Source organism: Ursus maritimus, unplaced genomic scaffold (genome assembly GCF_017311325.1).
Source record: "Ursus maritimus isolate PB19 unplaced genomic scaffold, ASM1731132v1 scaffold_34, whole genome shotgun sequence".
Taxonomy (NCBI): Eukaryota; Metazoa; Chordata; class Mammalia; order Carnivora; family Ursidae; genus Ursus; species Ursus maritimus.
In genome coordinates this window covers 29,266,908-29,280,612 of record NW_024426008.1, presented here as the reverse complement: position 1 = coordinate 29,280,612, position 13,705 = coordinate 29,266,908, and the positions used below count along the sequence as shown (strand labels likewise).

At 38.9% G+C, this 13,705-nt stretch overlaps 1 protein-coding gene across 3 annotated transcripts in view; it reads left to right on the top strand.

Annotated features, from left to right (window-relative positions):
- The window catches only part of MFSD14B (major facilitator superfamily domain containing 14B), an 80,549-nt gene that overhangs the window by 22,858 nt on the left and 43,986 nt on the right, over window positions 1-13,705 (top strand). The window contains exons 1-3 of one of the 3 annotated variants that reach the window (XM_040620385.1): window positions 2,731-2,828; window positions 6,619-6,714; window positions 11,813-11,875. In XM_040620385.1, the coding sequence (XP_040476319.1) occupies window positions 2,763-2,828; window positions 6,619-6,714; window positions 11,813-11,875 (225 nt within the window). In that variant the 5' untranslated portion in view covers window positions 2,731-2,762. Of the gene's footprint in view, window positions 1-2,730; window positions 2,829-6,618; window positions 6,715-11,812; window positions 11,876-13,705 lie in introns of those variants that run through there. The other 2 variants (XM_040620384.1, XM_040620386.1) reach the window with 2 other exon arrangements.

Here is a 13,705-nt window from a genome sequence, read left to right as displayed (position 1 = left end):
CATAGGATAAATACGCAAGTAATTTGGCCAAATATTGCCACATTGTTCCATTTCTCATCCCCATCAGCAGTGTAAGATCATATTGTCAAACTTCTGAAATTTTGCCGTTCTGATAGTGAGGAATTCTGAGTATAGCTTGATTTTGCATTTTTCTAATTATGAATAAAATTGTTGAAGGGCTTATTCTATGAACTGTTCATATTTCTTGCCCATCTTTTTGTTGGGTTGTTAGGCGTCTTGATTTTTTTAGAAACATTTTAAATGTTAGAGCTATTAACTTAGCTGATACAGTAAGTTGAAGTAGTTTTTTTCACCCACAGTTTGTATAGCCTTTTTTTTTAAGATTTTATTTATTTATTTATTTATAGAGTGCACATGAGCAGGGGGAGGGGCAGAGGGAGAGAGAATCTCTAGCAGACTCTGTGCTGATTGTGGAGCCGTATGGGGGCTCGATCTCATTACCCTGAGATCATGTCCTGTGCTAAAACCAAGAGCCTAATGTTTAACCTACTGAACTTTCCAGGTGCCCCTGTACAGCTTTTTGATTACAGTTGGTTCAATTTTAATTGTAATTGATTACAATTGAATAAACAGAAAGCAATATATCCACGTAATGAACTATTATTTGGCCATAAAATTGAATGATGAACATGGATGATTCTTGGAAACATGCTAAAAATGGAGGAAGCAAGGCACAGTAGGCCACATGTTCATTTATGAATTCCATTTATATATGATTCCAAGAATTGGCAAATCCATAGATACAGAAAGTACGTTAGTCGTTACTAGGAAATGGGGTGAGGAGAGAATGGGGAGTGACTGCTAATGTATATGAGGTTTCTTTTTGGGGTAGTGAAAATATTTCAGGATTAGATAGTGGTGGTAATTTTACAGTCTGTGAATATACTAATAAACACTGAAATGTACACTTGAAAATGGCTAATTTAATGGAATGTGATTTATAGATCAAGAAAAAATTAAAATTGCTTATCATCAATCTAATCATTAGAGCATTAAACAAATTCAAATTGAAGGGCATTCTACAAAATAATAGGTAAAGAGTATACCAGTGGTCCTCAAAAGTGTCAAGATCATGAAGGTAAAAAATAAAAGCCTCAGAAGCTATCTCAGATTGGAAGAGCGCAAGGAAACTTGAGAAAAAAGTGCTAAATCCTGGTTTAGATCCTAAATTAGGAAAAGAAAACATTAGTAGGAAAAATGGTGACGTTCAAATAGCATATAAATGAGCTTAAATTAGTATAGCAATGTTAATTTTTAGGTTTGGGTAATTGTACCATAGTTATTTAGGACACTGACATTTGGGGAAGTTTGGTGAAGGATATACCGGAACCCTGTACTGGTTTTGCAACTTTTCTGTAGGTTTTTAATTGTTTAAAAATAGAGCGGGCGGCTCAATTGGTTGAGCATCTGACTCTTAGTTTCGGCTCAGGTCCTCTTGCACATTCTCTAAAATAAATAAATCTTTAAAACAATAAATTGTTTAAAAATAAAAACTATTAATTGCAGCAACATTAAAAGTGGAAATTCCATAGTAAGATCAATAGTGGAATGGTTAAAATTATGGTACATTCATACAGTGGAATACTGTATAGCCATTATAAAGAATGAAGATTTGCATGCAGTGACGTGGAGATAAATAGATAAAGGTTAAAAAAAGGCAACATGTATATTCTGTTACCAGTTATGAAAAAGTATGTTTTTACCATGTGAATGTACATGCATAAAAATACATGACCGATTTCTAACATTGTGAATACCTACGGGAATAGACGTGTATATTCCCTTACTTTAAGGGTTTACAGTGTTCGTATATTAGTGTAACAGTTATAATTTCTATGTATATTTATTCTATACAAAATAATGCAAAAAGACAATAGTCTCATTTGTCTCCTGCTTTATAAAAATGCTGAGTGCAATTATGTATCCCTTTAATACTGGCTTTCACAAGTTCGGTATTCTGCCTCTTTGTGTTAAGGCTCATCAGCTGACTTTCAGCGATATGTGTGCAGTGAATCATTGGTTGGTTGCTGTGTTCTACTTCGAATGAAATCTCAGGGAATGCTTGTTTTGCACAGTGTCTTGTTTTGATTACTAGTTATAAACTTCTGAATAGCCAGAGTGATGTTAAACCTCTAGTCACTTCTCTTTGGGAGAGAACTATGGTGGGGTTAGTTAACAGGACTGAGTCTAGAAGTTGTTTTCCCTCTCAAGCAATACAATGTTAATTTCTCAAATTAGAAAAAAAATACTCAGTGCTGAGTATTTCCTATGATGCATAGTATAGGGTCTTTTAAACAGAATGCTGGGGACCATGTCTTTTATTCACCTACAGGCTAACTTCAGTATGCTAGGAGAGTCATCAGTTCGCATTCTGGTGGGAGGGCCTTCTGTCTCCGTTTTAGAGAGGTTTCCCTTTATGGATTTTCACAATTATGTGTGGACTGAGGGATGAGATTGGAGAACTACAAAAGGGGTCTCAAGAAAGTTTTGAGTTTAAACTTAATCAAGGGGGGGTGTATCACTTAATGATTGCTACATAAGAAACTACCCCCAAATTTAGTGGCTTTAAAACAGTGGCCATTTATGACCATTCTTCAGCTTGGGGTTCTTCACTGGATTTGTTTGGAGTTCTTCATGCTTCTGTAGTCATTTGCAGGCTTGATGGAATTGGGTGACCTGAGACAGCCTTGTTCCTCTTTCAGGCAGCGAGTAATGGCTGTTCACTGGTTGGCCCAGGACTCATGCTTTCATCCTTCTGTGCTGGGCAGGCATTTCCATGCAGTCTTGAAGGCGTCTGGAGGCCTAAGGTCAGAAGTCTGTGTTGTCACTTCACCTGACATCTGTTGGTTTGAGTCAAGTTGTTAAGCCAGCCCAGATCCAGGGAAGTGGAGAAATAGACTCCACCTTTTGATGGCATAGGCAGCACAGTCATACTGCAAAAAGATGATGTGCACAGGAATGAGATTCGGAATCTGTAGGTCAGTCGTCTTTGCAGTCTTCTGCAGGTGTCATAGGATGACATACGTATTTTAGAATGATCACTCTGAGTGTGGTATCAAGAAAGATTTGGAGAAGGCAGGGAAGAGAAGTCAAGGTAGAGGTAAGAGGCCATTGCAATCCTCTGTAGGAGGGATGGTAGTGTGAATGAATAAAGACATCACCACACACTTATCATCGAAACCTCTCTCGATGTTCTGTACTGATGTATAAAAGGGCAGATGGACAGAGGAGACTTCGAACTGATCCAGAGAGGCTGCACTAGATCAGGCCCAACTGGAAATAATTGGTTAGGTTTTGTTAAAGTTTTTCTGACAAGCTCAGATAATTTAAGGGAGAAACTTGTGATACTTTTTTTCATCAGCATACTGGCCACCAAGAGCTTAGGAAGAATTGGAAGGAAGGCAGATTTATTTTTGTCACCTCCTTATATCCCGTTGCCCACACTAAAGTTCCCACTATACCAAGGCCTGCCTGCCTGTCCTAGTACATTTCTCTCACGTATCACTGGTATTGGCTAGGAGTAGTTGATAGTTAAAGTAATCTGCGTAGAGGTGAGAATGAGAAAGTGTTTGCATTTTAGAAGAGGTCTTTGTTAAACAATTTCTAATTGATACATCTAAATATATAATACGTAAACAAAAAGGTGGGTTGTCTGTTTTTTTTGGAAGGTGTTAAAATAGCGTAATATCCTAAAAATACATCACACAGATTAAAGTGTGTATCTGTTTTTATGTGTAATCAGCATTGCCACCACATGGATCTCTATCCCATTGGTCTCCGTAAATAGAGCTTCATTGCCTCCGAGAGCACCAAACCATGGAAACGGCAAATGAGAAATAGAGTTGTCTTCTTATGCTTCCTGTTGTGCACTGTTTTCAGAGTTTTTTGAGATTCTTGTATGCGTGATACTTAATAAATGAAATGATGCAAGAGCAGTAGTTGGGCTATTTATTTACAGGTTCACAACAGCGTTCAGAAGCAGTTGTTTTGTAGTGTGACTACACTTGGGTTGGTGACTATCAGAATTTTTACCCAAATAACTAGGAATTATTAGTAAATGTGTATACGCTAATTTACTTTTTTTAAATGCGTGTTTGCCACCACTTATACAGTTTTTTTCCTGTAGGTTTTGAAAGATTCTAAACATAACTCATTTTACAGACAAATACATAAGTGTGTATCTCTGAGCTATAAGGATTGTTTAAAAACACACCTTAATTCAATACCATTATTACAAGGAGCATAATTCTTTTTTTTTTTTTAATATTTTATTTATTTATTTATTCGACAGAGAGAGACAGCCAGCGAGAGAGGGAACACAAGCAGGGGGAGTGGGAGAGGAAGAAGCAGGCTCCCAGCGGAAGAGCCTGATGTGGGACTCGATCCCGTAACGCCGGGATCACGCCCTGAGCGGAAGGCAGACGCTTAACCGCTTTGCCACCCAGGCGCCCCAGGAGCATAATTCTTTAGAACCAGCTAATATCCAGTCCATTTTCAAATTTCCATGATTGTCTCAGAATTGTCTTTTTTCCGGGTAGTTTGAGTCAAACCCCAAAGTCCTACAATACTGCTTTTGGTTAATATTTTCCTAAATTTCTTTTAATTTATATACTAACATAGTTCTCCCTCCTTTTTCTTTTTTTCTTTGCCCACACCATTTCCTTGTTGAAGAAATTGGGCCGTCTGCTTCAAAAAATTTTCTGCGTTTTGGGTTTTGCTGTTTAAAAGATCAGAGAAAAGATGTTAGTCTCTGAAGATGAGATCCTTTTTCCATCTCAGAGAGAAGGGCTATTTGGTTACGTCATTGAACAAAGACAAAAATCCTTTCCTTCATAGCATTTAAATTACCATTTCATGGGCAGTAGACAAAAATGAATCCTAAAGTTTGTTGGAAATCCTCTAGAAAACAGTAAGAGCATAACACGGGGATAGGGAGCTGTGGGGACCTCCTTGGACTAGTGGGATGTGGGTGGGGCTGAATGCCCTGGAAGTCTGACAGGGTGGAGCCCGAGGAGTTGCCAGGATCTGATTTACATTTATATGGGGACCCTGGCTGCTGTGCAGTGGGTGAAGGAGGAAGGGTAGGAAGCCAGTCTATGACCTGGGCCAGAAGTGGTAGAGGGTTAGATGGAGGGCAGTGTGGGGCAAGTCAAGGGTAACGGCAAAGTTTCTGTCTCTAGCAGCTAGAACGACTTAATCAGGGGCAGAGGCTGAGTAGTTCCTGCCGTTTCCATTCACTATTCTGTTGGTAAAGGACTGTTGAAAACTAATACTTTTTGAAGGTTATGTTCAAGGCCTTTTGGTTTGGAAGGGGTGAGTTATTAGATACTTAAATATTTTTTCTTTTAAACTTTGTAAAATGCTTTCTGTTTTTGCAGATGTGTTGTTTAATGGCATTTAAAGGTACCTTTCATTGGACATTGCAAAAATTTAGAGATTTGCAAGTTTATATTTTTAAGAACATTTGTTCTTGGCTCTGAAAATTTTCAAAACTACAAAAAAATTCAAAGTAAAATTATATTTCCTTCATCAAAATTCAGCAGTTAGCATTTTTTGACATTTGCTCTAGGAAGTATGTATGTACCTTTGTTTTTTGTTGTTGTTGTTTTTGCCAAACCATTTGACAGTAAGTTGCAGACATCAGGAACACCCATATGATTACCTAATGGAAAGTCCATATTCATATTTTATCCTTTATTCCCTTTTCCTCCAGGATCCAGTCCAGGATCCCGCATTTCGTCATTGTGACTCTTGCCTCTTTCAAGATGTATGAGTCTCCTGACCTTTACTGTCATCTTCTATGACATTGACATTTTTAAGGAGACTGTGCCTGTTATCTTGTAGAATTTCCCAGAGTCTGGATTTGTCTGATCATTTCCTTATGATTAGATTCCAGTGAAATGATGCATATTTACTTCTACCTTTTAAAGACTTAAAAATATAAGCATAGGAATAGTGAGGGTTTTACAGAGTCTTTTGCAAGCATCACTTCCTGTTACTACCAGGTGGTAGTAAGGCATCTAATCTTGTAATAAGCATTGTCACAGAATCAGTGTGAAGTTGAAGAGAATTTTAGATTTATCTCCAGAAGTGTTAAACTGCAGACAACTAACAGAATAGATACCAGAAACAGAAAGCTGGATTTTGACCCCTTGGTATGGACTGTGTTTTCCTTATTGTTCTTCCTTCCTCCATCATTTAAATCATCTGTGCTGCCCTTGAAGCTTTTGAGGAAGTGACCACTTGCCCACCTCTCTCTTTACATAGCTAGAGAAACCAGGCTTAGAAAGGCCAAGTTGCTGAGGAACACGTAATTGGTAAGAGACAAAATAGTCGGGTCTTGGAACCTCAGTCTCTTAAAGACCTAGTTGACTCTCAACCAGAGCTCAGTTATTTGCATTGATGGTAACTTTGGCACCTTCTGTGGCTAGGTGAGGAATCAGGGATGCCACACAATGAAGTTTTATCATATATTACATGGATAGGCCCTATGCTTATTTAATGCGGCATTTATTTTGTGTGTTAGATATCATTTTAGCAAAATGGATTTCTTTTATCTGTCTGCTATTTTTCATAATAACTTTCTTCCTTTTTTAGCTACAAGGCTTCGGCAGACCAAGTGTATACCATGCTGCTATTGTCATCTTCCTTGAATTCTTTGCGTGGGGCTTGTTGACAACTCCAATGTTAACTGTAAGTATTGCTGAACAGGTCCTTGTTCATGAAAGCAAATCAGAGGCTCTTAAGCAACTACCCCCAGGGCCAAATGTTTAGCTTTGTGTTTGAGAGAACCTCTTGACAGCGCTTTTAGACTGTTTATTCCACTGGGTTGTGTCCACTGTGTAGACTGTGAACTACCTGCAACAAGACACCTGGGGTGCACGTTCAGTATTCTTGGGCAGCAAGGCCCTCCCACTGAACCGGAATCTTGGATGTGCTGTGAGTGAACTGTAGGTATTTAGGAAGACGGTGAAGATGCACTGGGGAAACCACTGCAACGTTTTGTTGAACTTTGTAACTTACCTTGTATGGATGTAATGGCCTTTGACTGAGAACATAGTAAATAGATTGGTAAGTACCTTGGAACAGTGAAAGTGATCATTGTAAGAATGTTCAGATTTCCATATTTGATAGCTAACTTCCCTATAGCCACTTCTTCGCAGAGGCTGTACTGAATTTCTTAGCAAGAACGTAGATGTTTGATATGTGTTGTGGTTAGAGGAAGGGAGATGCTTAAGAAAGGATTGGCCTGTAGATTTTGGTGCTTAATTACTATTTTATTTTTTTAAAAGATTTTATTTATTTGAGAGAGAAAGTGCATGTGCACGCGTGTGTGCGAGCAGAGGGAGAGAGAGAAGCAGACTCCGGGCTGAGGACAGAGCCCGACACCAGGTTCAGTTTCAGGACTCTGAGATCATGACCTGAGCCAAAATCAAGAGTCAGACACTTACTCGACTCAGCCACCCAGTCGCACCCCAATCACTTACAATTCTAATAAAAATATTTTAAAATTGAAGAAAAAGATATTTTTAAATTGGCCTTACATTTCAGTTGTCTTAAATTGTTCTTTAAAAATCTGTGGTGGTGAACTCTTCCCAGTCACCATTTTGCCTTATCAGAGAATCTGAATCCCTTTGGATACAGATCAACTTTGTTCCGAGATTAGCTTTAGAAAACAGGGAACTTTAAAGTGTGGCTATTAGCCTTACGTAAGACTTTGTTATTTTTAATTCTTCTGGTGCAATTAAAATAAAATTTGATTAATTAATTAAAATGACAGCTTGGATGGAACAGTCAACTTAAAAGATTGCCTGTGTTCTTAAACCGCTATTTTATTCTTTCTCATTACGCTACCTTTTCCTTCTTAATGCTTTACTACAGAAGGTAATTGGTTATTAGTTAAAGGGGGTAAGTGGTCCCCATTTTAAATTTCATGAGCCCGCTGTGTTCACCACTGTTTTGGACTGCCTATGACATAATTGGTGCTCAGTAGATATTCTTTGAATAATAAGTATATGCATTGTAGGCACACATGTGTCCTTGAGGGATTGTTTCTTTGAGACATATTTTCAGTATGAATATAGACACACCAGGCTACTCATTGTAAGGAACTGTGTTACTTAATTCCCCGACCCCCTGCCCACTTGTGTGTTAAGTGTTTTAAATAGTATTTTTCTAATGCAACCAGAAATCTGCTGTAGTAGTTCAGCAGGTTTCTCAGTATAGACTTCATCCTATAATCATGCTCTAGTAAGAATTCAAAGCAAAGTGAAGAATACTTTAATGTTTTTGAGGCCTTTTAAGAAATTCTAAAACCACCTTCCAGACAGTTAAAATCTTTGGGGACCTTTTTGGCCCTAGACCAGATTGTCAGATCCCTTTTAATTTTAATTACTTAATTTTATGTGCCTTTCTTCTTACTGCCCAATGCAGATAATTTTCCTAGGGGTTCTTTGTCCTTGTTAGACCCTGGAATGCAGCCTGAGAAGCCAGCTAGAACTGCTGCTTTATTTCTTCTTTGCAGTTTCTGAGTGGTTTTGCTGCTTGCAAAGATTTGGTTAAAATAAACATGTGTGAGGAGTGCAGGGTTGCTAGCATCACTCTGACACACTATATTGTCATAGAAGAAGTGTTGCTGAGTTAATAGATGGGTTCATTCTCTTTTTTTCTTTTCTTTCTTTTTTTTTTAGATTTTTATTTATTCATTTGAGAGAGAGGGAGAGAGCAGGGGGAGGGGGAGAAGTAGACTCCCTGGTGAGCCGGAAGCCGGACATGGGACTCGATCCCAAGACCTGGAGATCATGACCTGAGCCGAAGGCAGACGCTTAACCATCTGAGCCACCCAGGCGCCCACATTCTCTTTTTTTCTGAGCTCTTGGTGTTGCTAAATTAAGCTACGTGTCCTTTACTGTCTATCTCCCTTAGCCTTTACACCACAGTTTGCTACCTGTTTCTGTTCTGATGGGGTGGGGCTAGCTCCTTCCTCCTTTTGGGGGAAAAAAAAGATTTTCTCTGGCATATCCCCTCTACCTCCTCCCTTTTCTGGTTGGACAGAGAACTGATAATGTTAGGTTGTTTGATAAGAGACAAAATTTAGGGTTTACTTCATTACAGCAGGAGTTTGTTTATCCTCTTCCTTTATGTTGGGGTTTGGCCTCCTGTATCTGTCACCCACTGTGGTGTAACTGTTAGGATGATGGTTCATGTGTGGGTTTTTCCAGCTAAAACTAGTGGCCAGCACTCTGTCCTGTTTCCATCGGGTGAGAAAACCAGTCTGAAGTAAGGAGGTGGGGATACAGAACAGTACCTACATATTAATATTTGAGATTTTTTTGAGAACTGAGATATTTGCTGTCCTTTATTTTCTTTCCTATTTTTCCAGTACAGAGAGGTAGAGTTCAAATGCCACTAGCTGAGATGACAAACCTTTCCTAAACCTTAAGAATAATCTTGTTAGGGGAAAGGTTGGAATAATTTCTGTGAATGCGTTTTACTTTCATAGCATTCCACGCGACCTTACTGAAGTCTGATGTCGGTATCTTCACCCTCATCCAGGGCGGCAGTGTCAACACGAATGAGTTGAAGGAATGTAAACACTTCATGCTTATTTACCTCGTTTATTCTAATGTCATTAAGTCTTCTAATTCCACACAATTAAGAATAAAACCTACAGGACACATTGTTTTGTTGTGTGCATCACTGTTCATTTATATCCACCATTGTCTTTGCTGTTTATTTCATGTTGTATCTCAGGTCTTACATCTGGACTATTTTCCTTCTTGTGGAAGTACACTTTTTAAATCTCGTTAGGTGGAGTCCCTAAGTTAGTAGACTCACTACTATAAGTTTTTGCTAGGTTAAAACTTGTGCTCAAAGCACATTCTAACCAGGTATAGAATTGTAGGTTGGCATTTGTCGTCTTTTCCTCGTTATGTTGATGACAGGGTAGCTGCTTGTCTGGGCTCCATTGTTACTGTTATGAAGATGTCTCAGCTGTTGCTCATTTGAAGGCAGTCTGTATTTCTCTTGCTGCTTTTTGTTTTGTTTTGGTTTGGTTTTCTGATTGTGAGTTTGGATTTCTTTTTATTTTGCTTAGAATTTATTCTGCTTTAATCTTTGCCCTAATGTCTGTCATTGGTTCTAGTACATTCTCAGCCATTGGCTCCTGAAATGTTGTGTCTGCCTCATTCGCATTACAAGACAAGTTTAATTAAAGTTGTATCATACTTTCTTACAGGATCCTTTGTGTCTTTTACTTTCTCTTTTATTTTTTATCGTTCTGTCTCTCCATGCTGCATTCTGGATAGTTTCTGTTACTCTCTTGGGTTCAGTAATTCTCAGCCATTTCTAATCTTGTTAAACATCTCCATTGAGTGAGTTCCTAACTGAAGTCAGTACATTCTTTTCTGTTTTGGAATTTCTTTTTTTTAAGATTTTATTTATTTATTTGACAGATAGCCAGCGAGAGAGGGAACACAAGCAGGGGCAGGGGGAGAGGAAGAAGCAGGCTTATAGCGGAGGAGCCTGATGTGGGGCTCAGTCTCAGGACTCTGGGATCATGCCCTGAGCCGAAGGCAGACGCTTAATGACCGAGCCACCCAGGCACCCGTGTTTTGGAATTTTTGTTCTTTTTAAAATCTGTGCACTTTTCTTACAGCTTGTAGTTCAGAAATTTCAAGCTTATTTTCTATGTCTTGGAATATACTAAGCATATTCATTTTTCTTTTTAAAGATGTTATTTGAGAGAGAGAGAGTGTGTGTGTGTGCACGGACCAGTGAGGGGAGGGCAGAGGGAGAGGGCAGCAGACTCCCTGCTGAATGAGGAGCCTGAGATCATGACCTGAGCCAAAGTCAGATGCTTAACCAACTAGCTGCCTAGGTGCCCCAAGCATATTCATTTTACATTATTTCTGTTAAGTAGTTCCAGAATGGGAGGTCGTTGAGAGTCTCTTTCTATTATTTATATATTTTTATTTATATATATATATTCTTTCTTGCTGTTTCTTGCTCATAGTGTCATATTTCCTTTTGTATCTGATTACCTTTGATTATGTCCTGGTCATTTTATTTGAAAAAAATACATGTATGGTTGATTTGAAGCCTAGATGATGCCTTTTCAGGATTGATTTTATTTTTTTAACTTTTTTTAAAGATTTTATTTATTTATTTGACAGAGATAGAGACAGCCAGCAAGAGAGGGAACACAAGCAGGGGGAGCGGGAGAGGAAGAAGCGGGCTCATAGCGGAGGAGCCTGATGTGGGGCTCGATCCCATAACGCCAGGATCATGCCCTGAGCCGAACAGACGCTTAACCGCTGTGCCACCCAGGCGCCCCTCAGGATTGATTTTAGATTTTTTGTGTTAGCCAACCAGAGGTGCTACCAGTCTGGAATCACTATGATCCAGATTTAAGGCTTGAGGGTTCCTGGACTGCCTTGGTTACAGGAAGCTGGGCTGCGGGTTCATCCTTGAGCTTATGTAACCTTTTGTGGTACCTGCTTGAAATTGTTGGTGGTGAAGGGTGTAGCCAATTAACAATTTATGTTTGCGGCAGATGCTTTTGTAAGAAAAGCACCTGAGTGCTCCCATGTAGTTCTTGCCTTATTTAGATTTCTGCCTCGTTATTTTTTATGTTTTTGTACTTCTAGGATATTTTCCATATTTCACTGATACTTAAAATGTTTTCATTCCAGGGTTCATCTTATTTACCTAACCTAACATTAACAGAGGCAAAAATCTTTCCCTTTATTTTGTTTCTGAATTTCTCTTGGTGTCTGTTTGCTTCTTGTAGGTTCTGCATGAAACATTTCCTCAGCACACATTCCTCATGAATGGTCTCATTCAAGGTGTAAAGGTAAGAACAGTGTTTGTGTGGTTCACAAGGAACCAGAGGCAGGAATCCTTAGTCACTTAACTCTGGAAGTTTAAATGGGAAGTAAATAATCACTGTTTGTTCTAAACTTTCACTTGGATTATCAATGTCAAAGTGAAATACAACCCAAGTCCATAAGGCATAGAACGGTTTACTGGTAAAAGCAGTACTTCATTTTTATTAACATGTACACAGCAGTCTCTAAAGAGTTTAATTATGTGAGGCTTTTAATTGCACTCTCATGTTCTTGTCTACTTTTGAGATTGACTCTTGTATTGAGGAAGAAGGCAGCATCAAGATTTCGTCAACTATATGGTAGTCTTTTGTCAAAGCTTGTTTGTGTTCCCGTCGCAGCTAAGTTCTCAACTGTGTAATTAATTAGCCTTAATTCATTGTTTAAATTTTAATGTGATATTTTTCAGAAAAGCTTGTAAATGAGAGATTAAAATAGAAGGTTGTGTTCTAGTCCCACTTCATAGTATAGTATACGGGAACAGTGTCTGATGGGTCCCTCCCAGCTTAGATGGACTTGACCTGTGAGCTGAGGAGCACACTTAAAATTATACCCTAGTAATTTGCTGAATTTGCAGCTTTGAGCAGCATTATTTGTAATGAATGTTATTTATTCTTTTCCTATTTTCTAAAAGAATTTGAGAATGCTTACAATAACAGCATTTTATTTTTTTATTTTTTTAAAGATGTATTTATTTTAGAGAGTGAGCATGCGTGGGGGGAGGGGCAGAGGGAGAGAATCTCCAGCAGACTCCGCACTGAGCCCAATGTCTCACCACCCTGAGATATGACTTGAGCCAAAATCAAGTCGGACACTTAACCGACTGAGCCACCCAGGTTACCCCTAAAGTGGCATTTTAAATAAAGGTTGAAGCAAGAAGTTTTTAGTACTCATTGAGAAGAGGAATATTATCAAGAATCTGGCATGTAGTCATTTAAGCACCTGTTTGTGATCAGCATAGATAAAAAGAAAAAATAAATGAGAGAATGCATTAATAAAAATATAACATACATTTATCCTTATAGTAGATTCTTGGGGAAGTTACTCCATAGATCTTTTTATTTTATTGACTAGCTAATAAAATGTGTTTTACTCTGGTTCTGCAAAGTAAAAGCAGCTAGGTCGGCACTCTGAAGCCAAGTAGCATGCTACACTTTGACCTAGAGACACCTACAGTGTTATTCTAAAAAAATGCAAAACACAGGCGTTTGGCTTGATTCAGGGGCTTGAACAGTGGCTTTGGCTTATTCCACTTCAGTATATAGAACTTCAGCTAATTGAGCTTTAATAAGGACTTCTGTCCTGTAATGATGGGTTATTGTGTTAGGGGTAGGGATAAGATGATAGCACCTACAGCGAAGTGTAGCTCTGTTAAGATTAATGTGCATGTTGGCGCGCCTGGGTGGTTCAGTCGTTAAGCGCCTGCCTTCGGCTCAGGGCGTGATCCCAGCATTCTGGGATCGAGCCCCACATCAGGCTCCTCGCTGGGAGCCTGCTTCTTCCTCTCCCACTCCCCCTGCTTGTATTCCCTCTCTCGCTGGCTGTCTCTCTGTCTGTCAAATAAATAAATTAAAAAAAAAAAAGATTAATGTGCATGTGAGCAGAGTGAAGCGAATGTGGCTTCAGATTGCTTTAGCTTTAAATCTCTGTTCTGCACATACTACTTTTGTTACCGTAGTCACAGAGGTCGTGGGATCGAGCCCCACACTGGTCTCCATGCTCTGAGGAGTCTGCTTGGGATTCTCTCTCCTTCTCACCCCCCCCCCACTCGGTCTTTCTCTAATAAATAAAATCTTTAA